Source organism: Cydia pomonella, chromosome 1 (genome assembly GCF_033807575.1).
Source record: "Cydia pomonella isolate Wapato2018A chromosome 1, ilCydPomo1, whole genome shotgun sequence".
In the NCBI taxonomy this organism is placed as follows: domain Eukaryota; kingdom Metazoa; phylum Arthropoda; class Insecta; order Lepidoptera; family Tortricidae; genus Cydia; species Cydia pomonella.
The window spans coordinates 20,004,441-20,025,157 of NC_084703.1; the positions used below are offsets into that span (position 1 = coordinate 20,004,441).

The 20,717-nt window shown below is 35.1% G+C and overlaps 1 protein-coding gene across 5 annotated transcripts in view; it reads left to right on the plus strand.

The window, feature by feature from the left end:
* The window catches only part of LOC133526791 (GRB10-interacting GYF protein 2), a 95,163-nt gene that overhangs the window by 64,362 nt on the left and 10,084 nt on the right, over positions 1-20,717 (plus strand). For all 5 annotated transcript variants that reach the window (XM_061863575.1, XM_061863591.1, XM_061863600.1 and 2 more), the window contains 5 exons: positions 2,547-2,840; positions 10,519-10,746; positions 13,067-13,147; positions 17,271-17,377; positions 19,326-19,395. In XM_061863575.1, the coding sequence (XP_061719559.1) occupies positions 2,547-2,840; positions 10,519-10,746; positions 13,067-13,147; positions 17,271-17,377; positions 19,326-19,395 (780 nt within the window). The remainder of the gene's footprint in view (positions 1-2,546; positions 2,841-10,518; positions 10,747-13,066; positions 13,148-17,270; positions 17,378-19,325; positions 19,396-20,717) is intronic.

Here is a 20,717-nt window from a genome sequence, read left to right on the forward strand (position 1 = left end):
CAATCTGTCACCGCTAGGAAGCATACTTTCTGGCGGGCGCTATCAATTTTACTCTGTTGTAATTGACTTTTTTAACTTTCTTGACGGGAAATTGTTAGTAAAAATGTACTACTACACGTACTTACGACAAAACAATGATCAATTTGTCACCGCAAGGAAGCATGCTATCTGGCGGGCGCTATCTATGTTGTAATTGACTTCAACTTTTTTGTGAATCAGAAAATGTGTACGAGAAATGTACGTTCAGGATCTAAAGCGTTTTTAGGTAGGGTGACTTGTTCATCAGTTAACCACCTTCTGATTCACAAAATAGTTGAAAAGTCAATTACAACATAGATAGCGCCGGCCAGAAAGCATGCTTTCTAGCGATGACAAATTGATCATTGTTTTCTCGTAAGTACGTGTAGTACATTTTTTTAACAAGCGTACAATTTCGTACATTTCTCGTACATATTTTCTGATTCACAAGAAAGTTGAAAAGTGAATTACAACATAGTGAAATTGATAGCGCCCGCCAGAAAGTATGCTTCCTAGCGGTGACAGATTGATCTTTGTTATCTTGTACGAGCCCCAATGCAGAAGAGTTCGTCAAGTCATAGATTATTAAGTATATGAATCTTATATCAACTCGTTTTATTTCTAGAAAGGCATTAGCAGCAAACGATTTCTACAATATTGTACTCCATAAATACAACGTTGCTTTTACACTATTGCACTATAAATACAATGTAAGAAAAAAAAGTCCTAGGTATATTCATTCATGTATGGTTTCACAAAACAGTTCGGCAGGTTCTTAATTGATCCAAAATAGTTTGTACATGCCCGTTAAGCCTCTTTAATGTTATTACTCAAATAAATAAAAATGATCCAAATAAATTTGAAACCCATTGTCATTTAATATGTCAAAGGGTACATATATAAGTACATACTCCAAGTATTTTTTCATTATTATAAGTAATTTAGAGCAACATGGGCCGCGGAAAACCAGTCACAGAAGAAGTCAGGAAAATTATAATTTCCAGTAGTGAGAGTGGAAAATCTAGCAACCAAATCGCCAGAGATTTATTACTGCCAAGGTCTACTGTCCAGTCAATCATCTAGCATCGCAAGAAACACGGCACAATTTCGTGCTTGAAGAAGTCTGGTCGACCGCGTATGACGAGTGCAGCTGAAAACCGAGTTTTAAAGAAAATTATCAAACAAAACCGCCGTGCTCGTGCGGGGGAACTTACCGTAAAATGGCGTGATATGATCCATAAAGACGTTTCAGTGGATACCTTCAAAAGGGTTCTCAAAAGAATGGGATATGGTTTTTACACGGCCAAGGAAAAACCTTTACTAACGGAGTTACAGAAAAAGAAGAGGCTGAAATTCGCTCGTGAGCATTCAAACTGGACTACTGAGCAATGGCGTCAAATAATATGGAGTGATGAATCAAAATTCGAAGTAACTGTCGGCGACGAACGAAAAAAAATCATTCGAAATAAAGACGAAGCATTCATCAAGGACTGCATTAAGAGAAAAGTCAAGTTTCCTGGGTCTGTGATGATATGGGGTTGCATGTCGGCACAAGGGTTGCATGCCGCCTGCATTTTGTAGAAGGGACTGTTAATGCAGTGAAATACCAGGACATTTTGAAAACCATTTTAATTCCATCTATTCCAAGCTTGAAATATGAAAATGTCTACACTTTTCAACAAGACCACAACATCTTACCATACTGCGAAGACCACGAAGACTTGGCTCGAGTCTAAAGGAATCCCCACTATGGAGTGGCCGTCGAATAGTCCAGATTTGTCACCCATTGAAACATTGTGGTGGAAATTGAAAAAAAAATTACGCAAGTTTCCATCGAGGTCAAAAAGTGATTTAAAAGAGAAAATCGTCGCTGTCTGGGACTCTATAACCCCAGAAGAGTGCGAAGAGTTGGTAGCGACGATGCCATTGAGGATAAAGGCTGTTCTTAAAAGTAAAGGCGAGACAATTAAGTGGTAGGCGAAGTATTTTGCGTTGTAGTTGATAGAAGAATTGTATTTTTTTATTGCAATACATGAATATTTTTTTGTTGTATTATATAGGAAATAAAGTTGATTAATTTTACATTTTTTTTTAATTCTTGCTTCTATGCTACTAAAATTGTTTACTAGATTTGACTTTGAAAAAAAGTTACTTTCAATTTTAAATAGTAGCCGAACTCTTCTGCATTGGGGCTCGTAAGTACGTGTAGTATTTTTTTTTAAATTGCGTACTATTACCTACATTTTTTGATGTGAGTTTGAACTTTGTACGATACCATGTCACCGCTAGAAAGTATGACACTATTTAAGCTAAATTCGATTATGTACAGTATGTAGGATGTTAGAATGTCCTATAGGCTCGGAGGAACGCACCTTTTCTAGTTGACAGTCAGATTTTTTTTATATGAAACCTAAAGGATTTTCTAACACTTCCATGTAGATACCGCACCTTACTTTCTTTTTAAACACCACAATAAAATTTAACCATTGAGTTATAGTGTAGGTATTTAAATATCTCGTAATTTTCAGACTTCAGTCACGTCTAATTCCATGTTACCCGAGGAAATTGTAAAAGAAATGAAAACAGAAGACCAAATTTTAGCCCAGTTAAGAGCATCCCAAAGCTCAGGGGCAATGCCCAACATGCCGTTTTTGAGCGAACAAAGCAACGCTCCCGTAGCAACTTCAGCCAAGCCGGAAGAAGATCCCGCAGTAATGAGCGCAACGCCTAACCTGGAGGAGTTGCACAAATTAATGCAAAAAGATGCATTACTGGCTAAGACAGATATCCCAGAAAAAAAACCGGACATCAAAGAAGTTCAGGTAAACAATTTTATTAATTTAACCATTTGACTGCCACAGTCAGTCGTAGCCGACAAATGACTAGCTAACTACACTTTAGAAACCACGTAACAATAATAAAACGAAGAAGCAGAGGGACTAACATAACAAATTGTGGGTCCACTAAGTTCCCCCGATTCTTCCGCACAGAGCGCGCCAGAGTGCTTTTATTGTCAGTTAAACGCCACACGGCCACACGCAATAACACTGCCTTATAGAGTGTAGAAAGGGGAGGAAAAACTAATGTACGAGGGCTGCCTTTTAAGTTCTGTCGTTTGCAAACCTCCCGCGATTTTATAAAAAAAAAAAGAGTATAATTGTAAAATATTTGAATTTAGAACTCGAAAACAAAACAATGACTCGAGATCAGCCGAATTGTTTCAGTACAGCGTCGGTTCAAAGTTGATAAGTCAGTTATGAAAATGTAAATTTCGAAAGAAAATTTACGTGCGTTATTTTTTTACAACTTCCAAAGAGGTTTAACGCGTCTTCAGTGCTTTGAAGAGTTGACTACTGTTTTTAATAATGAAGCACCATGCTTCCACATTGTGGAACGTTGGTATTTAGAATTTCAACGTGGTTGCTCTAGTTTTAGCCTTTGCCAATAACAGCCGTCAATCAGGAGAACATTGATGTTGTACGGCAACCGATCGTCGAAGATCGCCATGCGACATGCCATGAGATAGAAGCTTCATTGGGCATTTCAGGGACCAGTGTTCAAAATATTTTGCATGACCACTTAGGCGTAAAAAATTTGATCTCACGCTGGATACCACATTTACTTAGTAAAGACCAAAAAAAAAGCGGCCAAGTGCGAGTCGGACTCGCCCATGAAGGGTTCCTTTATGACGTATTAAAAAAAACACTTACTAGATCTCGTTCAACATTTTACCACTTTGGACACACATTTTACCACTTTGGTAGTGTCTCTCGCGTAAACTATTCAGTTTAGAAAAAAATGATATTGGAAACCTAAATATCATTTTTGAAGACCTATCCATAGATACCCCACACGTATGGGTTTGATGAAAAAAATTTTTTTTTTTATTTTATGACTTATTAAAAAAACTACTTACTAGACCTCGTTCAAACCAATTTTCGGTGGAAGTTTGCATCATAATGTAAATTATATTTTTTTTTTAGATTTTACATTCTGTTATTTTAGAAGTTACAGGGTGGGGGGCACACATTTTTCACTTTGGAAGTGTCTCTCGCGCAAACTATTCACTTTAGAAAAAAATTATATTAGGAACCTAAATATCATTTTTGAAGACATACCCCACACGTATGGGATTGATGAAAAAAATTTTTTGATTTTCAGTTCTAAGTATGGGGAACCCCCAAAATTTATTGTTTTTTTTTTTTCTATTTTTGTATGAAAATCTTAATGCGGTTCATAGAATACATCTACTTACCAAGTTTGAACAGTACAGCTCTTATAGTTTCGGAAAAAAGTGGCTGTGACAGAATCGGACAGACAGACGGACATGACGAATCTATAAGGGTTCCGTTTTTTGCCATTTGGCTACGGAACCCGAAATTCAACCGAGGAAACTCTAAACACGTTTATGACATTATCAGTGGTGACGAGTCTTGGATATATGCCTACGATCCGGATTCTAAACAGCAGTACACTGTTTGGATGTTCCAAGATGAGCCAAAACCGACCAAAGTAATACGCTCACGGAGCACTTCGAAACAAATGGTCGCCACGTTTGTAGCGAAAAGTGGCCACGTTGCCACCACCGTGCTAGAGGATCGTAAAACGGTCAATGCTGACTGGTATACCAATGTTTGTTTACCAGAAGTTATCAGCGAGTTCCGAAAAAACAACCCCAGATCTCGTATAGTACTGCACCACGATAATGCGAGCTCGCACACCGCTAGGCAGACAATTGAGTTTTTAAAAGAGCAAAACATCGAAAATCTGGATTAATAGCCGTACAGTCCAGACTTAAGCCCCAGCGGTTGAGGCATACAAAACGGCCATTTTGGAGACCCCGACTTCGGACTTTAATAAGTGTTTCGAAAACTGGTTCGATCGAATGAAAAACAATAAATACCAATTAACACTTATTGTCTTTACTTAAAAGGCAGCCCTCGTATGAAAAGTGTCCCTCAAAAAACATTAAATAGGTGGCACCACAATACACTGAAATGAAATGTCATAGGCCTAGTCATGGGCGCCGCCAGGATTACTTTCAGGGAGGTGCATATTACATGGAATAGAAGAATCGATGCAGTCATTTATTTTTCTTGTGTTATATAGTTCCGAGTTATGCTATCGAAATCATTGCAGACTCTCTATCTCTTACAAACTCTAATGCTGGTGCAGACGCGTAAAAACATGTTATTTTTCCATATATTTTCTTTCCTGCCGGGGGAGTGCAAGTGCACCCCCTTGCACTCCGCTGCCGGCGCCCATGGACCTAGTATTTTATATAGATGTGCTATATGCGTGCACCAATGAGGGATAGAATATACGCAATGCGACAATGGTATTTTATGCAACCGTTGTTTAAGAGAGGTCAAAAAAGGCGAGTGGCGTGAGTAACAATTTGAGACGAAGCCGAAAATTGTTAATATAGACGCCACGAGTATTTTTTGACTCAGTTAAACAACGTAGCATACAATACTTTTTCTACGACCAAGCACTTTGAAATAAAATTGTAAATTTAACAAATATTTTTCATGTCATCGCGATTATGAAGGCAGCAAATTTTTAGTCACTTCTTGGGCCATCTCTGATATTTCTTCAGGCGTAGACACTGTTTTCGTCTTTATCCATTTTAACTTGAAGGACACACTGTTTTTTAACACAAAACTTAAGTTTTTATTCGACAACCACAATAACCACATTCAAGAAGTAGCAAAGAATGGAGGGTACGGGCGGGAAAATGAAAGAATGAAATTAAAAAAATGTCTATGGTTCACTTATTTGACAGAGATGACATTTAAAATAAGGTTGGCAACAATGTATTTCATACAATATTTTTTAAGTGGTCATTACACGAAGTATCGAAAAGTGCCAAAAAGATACTGCGTGTATGCAAAAATGCGTTTTTGGGGAATAGACTAAAGACTTGTCTTGACAGCTATAAGGCAGGGTTTTAAAGATGTGTGCACGACCCTTTAAATGACAAATAAATTACGGGAGTAGGAAAAATCAAAAAACACGTTTTAACAATCCTGAGAACGTACCAAAAACAACCTATGTAATTTGGTTGGGTTATTTGTTGTCCCTCCCCCATTTTATCAGTATATTATTATACCTCTATGGTTCATGTAATACTTATGAACCTACCTGTGCACCATCGGGGAGATTAGGAACTATTATTTAAAGCTGAAAGCTGGTCACTTTTGTAACAGTTCTGCCATAAGAGATTATCGGCCAGTCTCTACTGTCCATAAACTGCCCGAACAAAGTCTTTCAATCTCGTTCGAGATCTCGAATATATTAATCGAGCTCTAGACCGAGATTTCAAAAATCAAGATGTTCAGTCAACGACAGTGAAATTATAAAAATTCATGCGAGAACTCGCGAGATCTCTAAATTGCGATATCGAGATTACATTCCCAAACTCAATAAAAAAGCAGTTTACTTAATTGACAACATTTCATATTTCTGACCCTATAATTTTAATGCACTAATAGTTTTTTTTTTCACTAGGCTTTGTATTTAATTTTTTTTAATGTGTACTTATTCTAAAACGGCGTAACTCCAGTTCTACGCTAGAAGCTTAAAGCTGGCCATACATACTAGGGAATGCCTGAGCAGTTTTGCCCGTACAGTTCAACTGCACAGGTAAAGCTGTATAGGAAACTGCGCCGGAGAATGCCACACACGCTCCGTTTTACCTGTGCCGTTGATAAAACTGCGCAGGCATACCCTAGTGTGTATGGCCAGCTTAAGAAGCTCATCTCGATAGAAAAAAAACATGACTTAATTAATCTGACGTTGTCTGTCATTGTCAATGTTTTAAATTGGTCCGTTGTTGTTTTAAAACAATTTCGATAAAATATCAGATTTTTACGACGATTTGGATATTAGAAGGTGCCCGTGAGCATTGCGAGACATTTTAACTAAGCATTCCTGGCAATATTTAGAAACTAAAATGTCATATAAAATTTTCTTTATATATTTAGTTTCAGAGATAATTAAATGTTTTTCGAAATAATTATTTCGCCATAAGTCGGTAAAAAAACACATTTTTGACTGCGGTATTGCCACTTTGAAGTCTAGTCTGGGCATACCTATTGATTAACATCGAAAAATTAAAAATAATGTATTCGAGAGGCTACCCCCAAATAAAAAAACTCTTTTTAGTTAATTTTAGGTTATGTGTTTATCAATAAAAATAACGTTTTATGTAGGAGTGTTCAAAAAAAGGGGAAAAAAGAGAAAAAAATTTTTTTTGTCGAATTTCACAAAAAGTCATAACATTTTTTGCTTCTGTTGCCATCAGGAATGCACCGTTAAAATCTCTCACAATGCTCACGGGCACCTTGTTTAACGGATACTGATTAATGAATACGACACCAGGCTTTCATACGGATACAACTGACCGACGGATGAACACTAACGAATGTGTAGTAGTGGTAGCGGGATCTGACTCCAAAGAAAACAAACGAATGACTTTCACAGCTCGGTTGAGCGTGTCTTAGACTGTTTTCAAATGCACCCAAGAAACTGACCGCTTCTTGGGTGCATTTTACATTATTCCATTATTCCACCAATGGAAGTAGTCTGTGCTTTTTGACCTATAACATTTACTAAGTAATATAAACCTAAACTGCCTTTACAATACGGTACAAATTATAATAAATAGGAAATCACTGGGAGTGGCGATTTTTTAGACTACTACCAGTTGGCGTATAATAACTTATATCCCCATTTGTAAAAAAAGAACGGATTTCTTAGAAGGTTCGATTGTTCGAAGTTCGTGCCGACAGTTGTGTTTATTACGGGCTAGGCTAATAAAGCGACAAAAGAATTGACACGAGGCCGTTTAAAATGAAACTGATAGACCGACAACGATGGTCAACACGTGTTAGTGAGGTTCAGGTCAGAACCCTACAAAAATACCGACGCTATATATTTATATTATTAGGGGTCACCAGTGTAATTTATATATTTTGTATTTATTTATATTTACTGTATGTGTAACTTTATTGTTTATGTTTAGTGTTATAAATATTTGGTATTAATATTGTATGCTAGTTATGTATATAAGTAAATATTATGGTATTATTTATTATTATATACATGCACTTAATAGAAGTATAGTGGTTACACCACAAACGTAATGTAATTAAATGTTTGTCCGATGTCTTCAACAAATCTTTTTTGCAGTAGGTAAGCGACTAAACAGTATTTGGTACACTTTGGAGGAATATATACCTCATCGATTTATACGGCTTTGTACATTTTAAAAACGATTAGTAGATAGTAACTTAATTATGTAAATTAATTTTTCTTGTTTTGAATTTCAGTCAATACGTCGTATTTAATTGACGATGTCAAATCTAATATTATGACAGCTAAGTTTTTTTCGTGATAAATGGCAATGGCATTTCATCTATTGTGTCGTAGAATTGGTAAAATTATTTTATTTTTATTTTATTCTTTTGTATTTTTTTAACAATTAAATTTATATTAATATATTGCAGTGTGCAGGAAGGAAAATACTTCCAAATCATATGTAAAATTTAAGTAGGGCTAAGATGTTCGGCTCTTTATCATTTGTCACCATGCCTGTCACGTTCTAACAAGTGTGTAAACGCGAAAGTGACGGGCACGGACAAGTGATAAAAATGGAACCATGATGCTACCGCTGGTTTTTGAACTGAAATGTTGTCAATTATACCTGTCGCCGATCGTCATATCGTCAGTTACTTTTACATTCTGTGTATAATATATTATACTAGACTTATTTGACATATTATGAGAGCTTAAGATCACATGTTTGACGCATGACAGTATCGATGTAACTCAAAATGCGCTTGCTCTTTCGAAATAAAATAAAAAAAAGCGGCCAAGTGCGAGTCGGACTCGCCCATGAAGGGTTCCTTTATGACGTATTAAAAAAAAACTACTTAAACTACTAGATCTCGTTCAACATTTTACCACTTTGGACACACATTTTACCACTTTGGTAGTGTCTCTCGCGTAAACTATTCAGTTTAGAAAAAAATTATATTAGAAACCTTAATATCATTTTTGAAGACCTATCCATAGATACCACACATGTATGGGTATGTTGAAAAAAAAATTTTTTTTTAATTTCATGACGTATTAAAAAATAACTACTTACTAGATCTCGTTCAAACCAATTTTCGGTGGAAGTTTACATGGCAATGTATATCATATATTTTTTTTAGATTTTTCATTCTGTTATTTTAGAAGTTACGGGGGGGGGGGGGGGGGACACACTTTTTTTCACTTTGGGAGGTTCTCTCGCGCAAACTATTCAGTTTAGAAAAAAATTATATTAGAAACCTTAATATCATTTTTTAAGACCTATCCATAGATACCCCACATGTATGGGTATGTTGAAAAAAAAATTTTTTTTTTTAATTTCATGACGTATTAAAAAAAAACTACTTACTAGATCTCGTTCAAACCAATTTTCGGTGGAAGTTTACATGGCAATGTATATCATATATTTTTTTTAGATTTTTCATTCTGTTATTTTAGAAGTTACGGGGGGGGGGGACACACATTTTACCACTTTGGAAGTGTCTCTCGCGCAAACTATTCATTTTAGAAAAAAATGATATTAGAAACCTCAATATCATTTTTGAAGACCTATCCATAGATACCCCACACGTATGGGTTTGATGAAAAAAGATTTTTTGAGTTTCAGTTCTAAGTATGGGGAACCCCCAAAATTTATTGTTTTTTTTCTATTTTTGTTTGAAAATCTTAATGCGGTTCATAGAATACATCCACTTACTAAGTTTGAACAGTACAGCTCTTATAGTTTCGGAAAAAAGTGGCTGTGACAGAATCGGACAGACAGACGGACATGACGAATCTATAAGGGTTCCGTTTTTTGCCATTTGGCTACGGAACCCTAACAAGCAAGACGGTAACTCCACGATGGAGAGTGAAAAATGTGATATATTTGACGTCAGAATTTTAAATAGGTATCTGTTTATGCTGAAATATTCTTTGGCTTTGCCTATTCTGATATTTTTTACAAATACATTAAATATAGTATGAAGTATGTGTCCTTAGGATCTTACAGAATTTCCACTAAGTATACTTAATTTACTAATTACCTGTTTGTAAAGTTACACTGCTATAGTTGGATTTCTATAAATCGGCCCATCACTTAATTGATTCGTATAATTATTGAAGAATATTCATGCGAAGTATCAACGTCCTAACTGAGATTGTTCTTGAACTTTACCTTTTTATAGTTGTATTAATGTATTTTGTTTTGGGATGTATACACGCGATTTGCTTCAATTTTTGAATCTATGTTGTTTATATAGAAGAAAACATAAATTAATTTCAGTATTTTTAGTGTTGTTGTAAAGGACTGACATCATCAGATTTTTCTGAGAATAGACTTCATTGGTTTACTATTCGTCTAAATATCAAAAATACTTTCATTTCTTTGACACAATATTTGTAAAAATCATATTTTTGTAGAATAAATCTGACAAAGCAAATAAATTGGAGCACCCACTGGAATCTGTAAAATCTAACGAAACTATGCAGAATAAACAACAGGAGCCCAAGCAGACGAAGATAAACAAAGTTGAAATTGAAAAAGCTACTAAGAACAAAGAGAACAAAACAAAAGCCAAGAAAGTTAAGGAAGAAAAGAAGGACGACGGAGCTGAAACCGCAAAAGAAGAAGATTCAAATAAAGTAGAGGTAAGATATTACCCGTTGAGCAAGCACTACTCAAGTACTTAGTCCAGGGGTTCCCAAAGTGTGCGCCGCGGCGCCCTGGTGCGCCGTAGAAAGTAAAGAGGGGCGCCGTGAGTTCTATCATTATACGAAACCACAAATATTCGCGGGCACTGACCTATCACACATAGACAGTTAGTCCTCTTAAGGCTAATCTGCCAAAAGTGAAGCCGAAACACGATCGATGTGTGCGTGCGACGCTCGTGTCTTACGCTCAGCGACACACACATATATACAAAAACGGGTTGCCAGAGTTCATTTATTCCCCTTAAAGTAGATGGATTTTAACCACATCCTTATACTTGGCTATCAATCATTTGGGAGTGTGTATGTAGATATTAAATTTATAGCAAAAGCTTTCAAGGTTTCTTTTAAGGACTTTGCATTTCTGTACTTTGTGAAATAATGTTTAAATAAAAAACGTTTATTTTTTTATTTTACAAATGTGCACAAATAATAGCTGGTAGAATTGACTTTGGAATAATGATTTTAAATGATAAATATTTAATGACGATCATTTGGATTCGATTTGGTTTGATTTTATTTGATATCTTACATTTAATATTTTCTTCGGGTTGGTATGGTGAAAAGTTTTGTGTTTCACTTGGGGCAAAATTTGTTTAACTCTCGTAACTTGAAACCCTCGCAACGCTCAAGATTCCATTTTTAGAAATTTTGGGATCTTTATCTACTTAGCTCGATAATATTGCTAATTAGCACGAGCGGTTAAACAACAACATTCCCTCTTGTAAAACAAATAACTATTTATCGTCAGTACTAGTAATTGTACCTGCCGGCCTAGCCAAGGTTGCAATCGCTATTGCTTCGACAACGAAACGCTTTGTGTCTCTCTATCAGTCTTCCATATAAGTGCGACAGTGACAGTTGCGTTTCGTTTTTACAGACCTTAACTGTAACACCTGTGTTCCACAAATAAAAATTACTTTACTTGCTCATCAAAATGGCGAGAGCATATTCGACTATGTTTAGTCGGTTTCCATATTGCATCGTTCCTATTTAATCTAATTTTTTCCATCCATCTCGCAGACAGAAGCGGATCAGTCGGAAATCTAAAACGAATATCACACAAAATAAAAATATGAATTTAAACTGTAATTTTATAAAAGACAAAACATAATTTGAAATAAAACAATGAAAAACTAAAAAAGAATATTTTCTATAGTCATACAAGGAACTTAAAGTAAGCATATTAATTTTATCAATGTAATCGTCATGCCTCATTTGGAGGAAAAAAGATTCATATCACCTGGCAACATTTATAAGTAATGGCGGCTGACGAAAATTTGGATTTTTGTATTTACAATTACGTAAAAATATCACATTAAACTGGATACTTACGCGTGAAATGTTATATCAGGCGGTTTGTTTTTATTCACTGATGTGTTGTGACACCAATTCACCGCACAAACAACCATCTTTCTTGTATTTTTTAATTTATAACCGGGAGGTGTACACAAACCAACTCGACCTTGAGTACTGCGAGGGCCGTTCGGATACGATGACACGAGGGCGACATAATGTCGCCCTCGAAATGGCTTCACTAGGGATGTACAGACTAGGCATCTAGGCTAGTTATAAATCTATGTTCGCGGGTACCTATTTGAGCGCTCGCATCGGCAAATAATATAGCGTCGTGTCACTCTTTTTCGACCGTGATTTTAAATTTACAAGGGCGCCGTTGCAAAATACTAAACTTGTAACTGCGCCGCATGTTGAAAAAGATTGGGAACCCCTGACTTAGTCAATCTTTGCGCCACCGACATTCCTGCCCATCTTTGTATTGTTGCTCAGATATATTTACTAGTGGTATATTTACTAGTTATCTAGTAAACTGACTCGTTTTTCTTAAGTTGTTTTTTGATTTTTTTAACCTTTTCAATTAGGATTATTTAGTTCTACCAAAGATAATTGTTTGTAATAGAGAGGTAAAGTCTAATAAAAAAACATGCCCCTCTTAGTCTGACATCCAAAACAGATGGCTGTACTGCGCCATATGTTTTGAGCTCACTGAATTGTCAAAATCAACTTTTCACAATCAGAGTTACCGCAAAATGTATGTTCAGCGCTATCTCGACTACCTGTCAAAGTCGAAGCACGAATTTTGTCTTAGATTTTACGCATCTTATACTTGGTATTACCAAACAATAAAAGTGACTGTATGATTTTTTCCCGTCACATGCATTCCCATCATGTTTCCGAATAGGTTACATGGGGCGGAGATATATGTAAATACATTGATTTTACATTACTACAATGATTGCAGAGGAAGTCTGAAGACTCGTCACCTTCAAAGAGCAAAAAAGAAGAAAAAGTTAACAAAAAAGAGCTTGAAAAAGAGAAAAAGGTAAGTTCTTGAACCACGCAATAGCACGGTTTTGTTGATAATAATAATCTCAATATTAATCGATTACAAACACGTCTTTTGGCTTAAAACTATTTGAATTTTTTGGGTTATTCACACTATTTACCACCAAGTTGTTTCCAGTGGTAACTACTGGCAATTTTTCACCACATCTGTACGGTGGTAACTAGGTACTGGGAACTTTTATAATGTGTGTGTAGATAAAACGTAGTTACCATCAAAATTTTATATAACACAGTTTAATTACTAGAGTTTACCTCTGCAAGTGCAAACTTTATACCTGCCCACTTCGCCAAGGACAAACTATAGGTGTAATGGCGTACCTACACTATCAAAGAAACCTTGACACTTTCTAGTAAGGTTTATATTAGCTCGCTTGTGCCCATTACCTTTGCATGTCAAGTGACGTTTTTTGTTTATGACGTAAAGCGTTCAAAATGTTGATTACGAGTTCTATTAGTTCTAGAGTATCTGCGGAAAGAGAAGAGTCGGAGAATGTATGGGGCCCAATACATTCCACGACTCTTCTCTTTCCGAACAAACTAGCTGCGGTGACCGCTTACCACCAGATGGACCGTTAGCGTGATTGCCACCGACGTGGTATTAAATAGTAGTTTATGTGACTGCTACATAATTAAAGGCATTAAAATCACGACTGTGGGTTTAAGAAACGAACGAAGTGAGATCACACTAGTTTTAATGCCTAATTCTGTACAGGTACATATTCTATTTTATCTACACACATATTTTAAACTTTCTATGAAATATTCACTAACCCAAATTACAGCCTCGTTGGGGCATCGTTGCCAAATCGTTGCTGTCGGAACTCGCGGATATGTGGTGGCGTAACTGAAATATTTTTATCGCTTATTTTACACGAAACTTCTGTTACAGTTACGTTAAAAACATCAAAATATTAAAAGATAAACTGTACCTCAAATGGCGATAAATGAAAACTTTTTTCACGCATGTAGTTTTTTTTTATTCACATAAAAATATAGGCCTATTTCCTTATCATTCGATACAAATTGAAATGCGAGATATGTCAAAATTGTATGCAATTGACATTTCATTTCGAACAAAAAGGCATCTCCACTGATATTAGAATAGAGGTCAAATCGAATTGCTTTTTTTTTTCAGAGATGTTCCAAATTTGAATGCATAACCAAATCGATTTTAATGTAGTTATGAAGCAATAACAACATCACAGATAAGAAATTTGTTGTAAAAAAACAGTATCATATTGTTGGCCATTATTTACGGATTTTGAAGGCATCATAGAAGGTTCATGATAGGTGTGTATAGATAAAAAATCGTATGTTGATTCCATAGATTTTTGTTACATGACAGCCGTTAATCAATTAACTCATCAAATCAACAAAATGCATTTTTTCTCAAACTTGCTATGAAATGATGACATGACTTACGTCAAATTAGGTCCGGAAATACTACAATATGCCATCTTTTTTTATTTTGCTATAATAAGTTTTGTTGTTTTGCTATTATAAGCGCATTTTATCTCAGATTATTGTCATATCGTGTTGTAGTAACCTGTGAAAAGTACAGTTTATAAATTAAACATTTTCGATTTTGATTTTTTGATTGAAATATATTGCAAAATCGTTACTATTTATATGTACCCATTCCCACGGCAATAGAGCGTGAATATTTTTTTATTAACCTACGTTATAATATTATACCTGTTCATAGTTTGAACCCGGGCACTCCTGCTCCATAAGCTGCGTCACCACCGACTAGGCTAGGAGGCCGTTGATTTTCATGTTATAATACATTTTATCTACACACATATCATAAACCCTCTAAGATGCCTTCAAAATCCGCAAATAATAACCAACATTACGATAAACTGTTTTATTACAACACATTTCTTATCTGTGATAATTTAGTTATAGCTTCATAACTACATAAAACTCGATTTGGTTGTGCATTCAAATTTGGAACATCTCTGAAAAAAAGCAATTCCATTTGACCACTATTCTAATATCAGTCGAGATGCCTTTTTATTCGAAAAGAAATGTCAATTGCATACTGATATATCTCGCATCTTTGTTTGTATCAGGGGGGGCGACAGTTGGAAATGTAGTTAACATTACTAAAGATAGCGGCGATTTCTATGAATGGGACCCAATAACATACTTTTGCGCAAAGTTGACTTCCGATTGTGCAAACTCATCACCAGATGTCACTATAAAATTGTTACAATTTAAAAGCATGAATACAACTGCATATACATCATATGTCCAGACTTATCTTTATTCATAATGTTGTTACCTAACAACTGTTGTTTACTGTCCAAACAAATGTAAACAGAGATATGATGGATATGAACTTAAGTCAAATTCAAATAGAGAAATTAGAATCCCTATAGTCCCAATGTTACAAATCCTGGAGGGTAAAAAAAATTACAGTGTTCAAGGCAATGCCGGGCGGTTTAGATATTTTGCAAAGGTAAGGAGAAAATACCATCATCATGAGATGAAAACAAGCGATGATTATTTTAATTTTGTTTACGACAAACATGTCCGACGACATGATGACAAGATTTGTGTAATTTGATTGCGCTAAGTAAGACGAGATAGAGTGCATCTATGGAGGTACGTCCGTAAACAAGACATACGTCCTATGCCCGAAATTCATTAGTACAAGAAGGAACCGAACCACGACATCATTACTCATGTGTTTATTTAAAATAATATCTGGAGCGAATATAAATGCAATAAATGAATTATGAATGAATTATGAATTGTTTACGGACCTAGAGAGTGAGACGAAATTACTAATTCTCCTAATATACACTTTACTTGTCCTTACTTTACCTCCGGAATAACTTGAATTCAAGCCCAGTTGAATGTTAAGGTCCTTTGACCTCAGAAACGCTCAGTTGAGAACTAGGCAAGTCAGTTATGCGCACATGAAAGAGTTCTAGGTCAGACTGAGACACAAGTCATAGAAGACGAAGCTAATGCAGTTTTGTAAACACAGATGAACAAAGGTATAAAGAAGAACAATTCCAAACAGAATCAGAAGCTGCAAGTACTTACAACACCTAGTCTATTACTATCTTGAATACTAAATTGAAAGCAATAAACATATACTTGCATTACTATAAAGTATGACTTTTTTTATTCCATTCTTTTAAAACTTTACTATTTAATATTAGGTAATATTTTTTATTTGATTTCTTGTAACTTTCATTGTGTTTTTGTTTACAAGATATCAAACAAAATACTAACTTGTAAGCCACCCAAGTAGACCTAATAATATGTAGTACGAATGTACCTACACATACGGATGCATATGTAGATGTGTACGCACACATACATAGCTAGTTTCGGATACAAAATAAAGATAGCGCTTCGAAATTAGTTTCCTTAAAATGCTTCAAGATATTTATAGCTTCAAGATATATATAAAATATTCAAGATATATATGTATTTAGGAAAAGAGAGCCCCTTTTCCTAAATACTTATTTTACTCTTTGGTTTGTATCGAATGATACGGAAATAGACCCCCGACTCCAGTTTGTGTCTACGAATTAAAAAAAAAACTACATGCGTGAAAAGTTTTCATTTACTGCCATTTGACGTACAGTTTATCTTTTAATTAGTTTCAAGTATAAAATAAATATGTTTTGTTGTTTTTAAGGTAACTATAGCAAAAATGTCGTGTAAAATAAGCGATAAAAATATTTCGGTGACGTCACCACGTATCCGAGAGTTCCGCCAAGAGAGCAATGATTTGGCAACGATGCCCTAACGGAGGCTGTAATTTGGGGTAGTGAATATTTCATAGAAAGTTTATAATATGTGTGTAGAGAAAATAGTGTATGTAACTGTACATAATTAGGCATTAAAACACTCGTGTGATCTTTTTAAGAAACTCACTTCGTTCGTTTCGTAAACCCACACTCGTGTGTTTTAATGCTTTTATTATGTAACAGTCACATAAACTACTATTATATGTTATATATAATACAAAGTTAAGCAAAATCGGAAATCTTTGACACTTATTGTATTGCGGTTTTCAAACTATGAGTTATTTTTAATGTCGCATTCGGGTTTTCTAATAATGCTCTTTGCAATAGGAGTGGATCAAGGAAGGCTTCACCATTGTGAAAGGTCCCGAAAAGCCCCCGAAAGACAAGAAGAAGGTTGAAGAAATCAAATTAATAGAAGAGGCCGAGAGAAAGAGGTATTAATCTTTCTTACGATTAACAACTAAGTGTGCGTCAGGATGGCGGGCCGAACTCCAGGAATTTCAATAAATATGTATTTACGAACATGTTGTATCCGCAATGTACCTGTAATAGAAATCAGTGAATACGTCTCCCTAAAACGAGTTATTTATAAAAGCCCACCTGTTATCCTGACGCTCACATATAATGATAAGTACCTGGGCGACCGAGCAAAGCTCGGATAGGAATACACTTAAGTGTAAAAAAAAAGAATGCCATTTTTTTTGTAAAAAAATATATTACATAAAATAAGTAAGTATGTTTTAAGTTACAGCCAAAAAACTCAGTGGCCCTTATTTTCTTTTGAGAAGTATATATTGTTATCTCAAACATTAACTACATTTTTTTAAACTTGTCTAAAAACAATAAAAATAAAAACATATATAAACTTGAACATACATATAAAAAAAAACAAAAGTCAGTCACCGGGCGGGATTCGAACCCGTAACACTGGTTGTTTCTTGCCGTCCGCGTTTTAACCCGCTGGACCAGACGGACAGTGGCCGGCAATACGAAATTAGCGACCATATTCTGCGTCGAAAGAAAAACGCATGAAAACTCGAAAACACGCGTTTTCCCAAACATAAGACTAATCTAGATCGATTGTTTACCCCCAAAAACCCCCATATACCAAATTTCTGCGAAATCGTTACAGCCGATTCCGACATCCCTGAAAAATATATATATATATATATACATACAAGAATTGCTCGTTTAAAGGTATGAGATATGGATAATTCCTGATACCAAAATAAACACCGATACTTGGTACCTAAAACTTGCAATAGTTTAAATCTGTTATGTGAAAAAGTGCAAATATTCTGTCGGCAAGTCCAGTTAAAAACTTAAGCTGTATTAAAGTAAACTAAAAAATATAATATAATACTGATTGATCCCGTTTTATAACTATACATATGTGGTTGAATTGCATAAAAATTGTACGTAATCGTAAGTCAAAAAATACATTCTTTACAGTCTTTGACTATTCCATTTGTTTTGTGTTAGTGAAAGCAACATTTTAATCAACTTTGTGCTTAAAATTTTTCATTATACTTGCTCGAAAAAGATCTTATTTCTTGCAGGTGTACTAAACTACAAAGGCCTATGCCTATATTGTTCCTGGGGAGTTATAGATTGTGAAAAAAAAAAACACTGTAAATCCCTAGGGAGATATAGCTGCTTTTTTTTATTCTGTCACTAATTCATACGAACCATGTAGGTTTACTTTTAAAATACGGAGGTTTCTAATTCAATATGTTTGTTTGTTTAAAAAGATTTAATTTAATAGCAGTTTCAAATATACACAATTTTCAATCTTGGATGAATGCCAGATAGGTCTGTACCTACGGTGCCTAAGCTGTCAAACAATGACAATATGGCGGGCAAATGTTTAAAAATGTCACCGTATTGAAGAATTCTTTCGCTTAAAGTTTCGTTTCGCTTAGTTTTTCTTTGCAAGTGTGATGAACAGGGCCCGTACACGCTACATAGAGTATGATTCCAATTAGTATTTTGGTAATCTGATAATCAGTACAGAAACGTCTGACTGACTTTCATCTTATTGTCACTCGACTACATAATAGATTGTTAGTTTATTAAATAACACATATATTTGATTTTTAACAGTGTATTTAACGAAACTAATTTATTCACGCGTCAATAGGTTAGTTATCAAAATTTATAATGTTCTAAAAAACTGCCTGTATGTGAAATTACGTCATTTTTACGTCAACGGCATGAAATGTACGGGCCCTGGTGATGAATAACATTGTGTAAATATTGCAAACTCTTATCAATATCAACTCTTTATCTCGTATCCAATGTTTCGCTTACGAGGGGGCGTTGCATAATATACGTACATACTATAGTTCCTCTCTCATTTAGAATACGATTTTCATGACACAGGAAAGAAGAGGAAAAGCTCGCAGCTGAAGAAGAAAAGAAAAAGCAAGCAGAGGCACTCAAGAAGCAACAGGTAACAGTTTGTCGTTCCACACTTAAGGTCAGGTGGGATAAGAGAAACTCTTGCAGGTAAAATAAACAGTTAATAGTACATTACAATACAAGTGCGAAAAATAGGAAATTCGAAACAAGTGGCGATAAATTAAAACACGACCGAAGTTGGTGTAAGTTTTAAATCGACACGAGTTGGGAATTACCTATTCGCACATGTATCGTACAACGTTTTACAGTACATATGGCCCTTTAAATGTTTGACACAGTAACGTAATATGCTAATTTTCGAACTAGTGCGGTAAAGTACGAAAGTTCCCCGCTGCCTATAAACTGTGGCGTACCACAAGGTTCTATTATAGGTCCCTTGCTCTTTTTAACATATATAAACAACTTACATGAAGCAAGACTTCAGGGCCATTTAACGTTATATGCGGATGACACTTGTTTGTTTTACTTTGGATCCTAGCTCTCCAGTATAATCCAACAGGCTCAGCAAGACCTAGACCTACTATTCAACTGGTTTCAAAGTAATTTATTAACTATTAACACCGCTAAAACGTGCTGGTATCTTTTCCGCCAAAAATAAAAAAATGAACAAAATTTACACTTATATATAAATGGCGAATTGTTAGAAAAGAAAGCCCACGAAAAGTACCTTGGCTTGATCCTTGACAGTAAACTCACGTGGAAAGCACACAGCTAAAAGAAGACCTAAAATAACATCATTAATAGCCGCTAAGCGCAATATTTCAAACTGTCTTCCATAACAAGTTCGTATTAACATCTACAATGCTCTAATTAAACCCCACCTGGAATATCTTACTGAAATCTGGGGCAATGCAGCAATGGTCAACCTCAAAGATCTCCAGATTGCGCAAAACAAAGTTATTAAAGTACTATTCAATTACGACTATTTAACATCCACAAAAACACTGTATCAAAAAACAGGTCTCATGAATTTAAAACAAATTTATGTATATAAAACATGTCTCTTAATACGTAAGATACTGGATGGTAGAGGTACACACCTCTATCGATAGTAAAAAAACCACAATCTAATTCCGCGTTATTCAGAAGTTATTAGCAATTTAAGTCATATCCGGAGTTTTCGGAGCTAGGGTTGTCACACTATCCGGTTTTGTTTCTGCCTCATTCGTTATGATCATACGATTATTGTTTTAAAAATAATGTAACAATTAAAATAAAAAGTGCTTTAGGTATATTGAATTTGTACAATAAAATAAATAAATAATACCAATACCAAAGTAATGTAAACAAAAAATGCTAACTCACCTTGGTTTTAAGTTTACATGGAAGAAAATGTACTGCCACTGCTTCGAG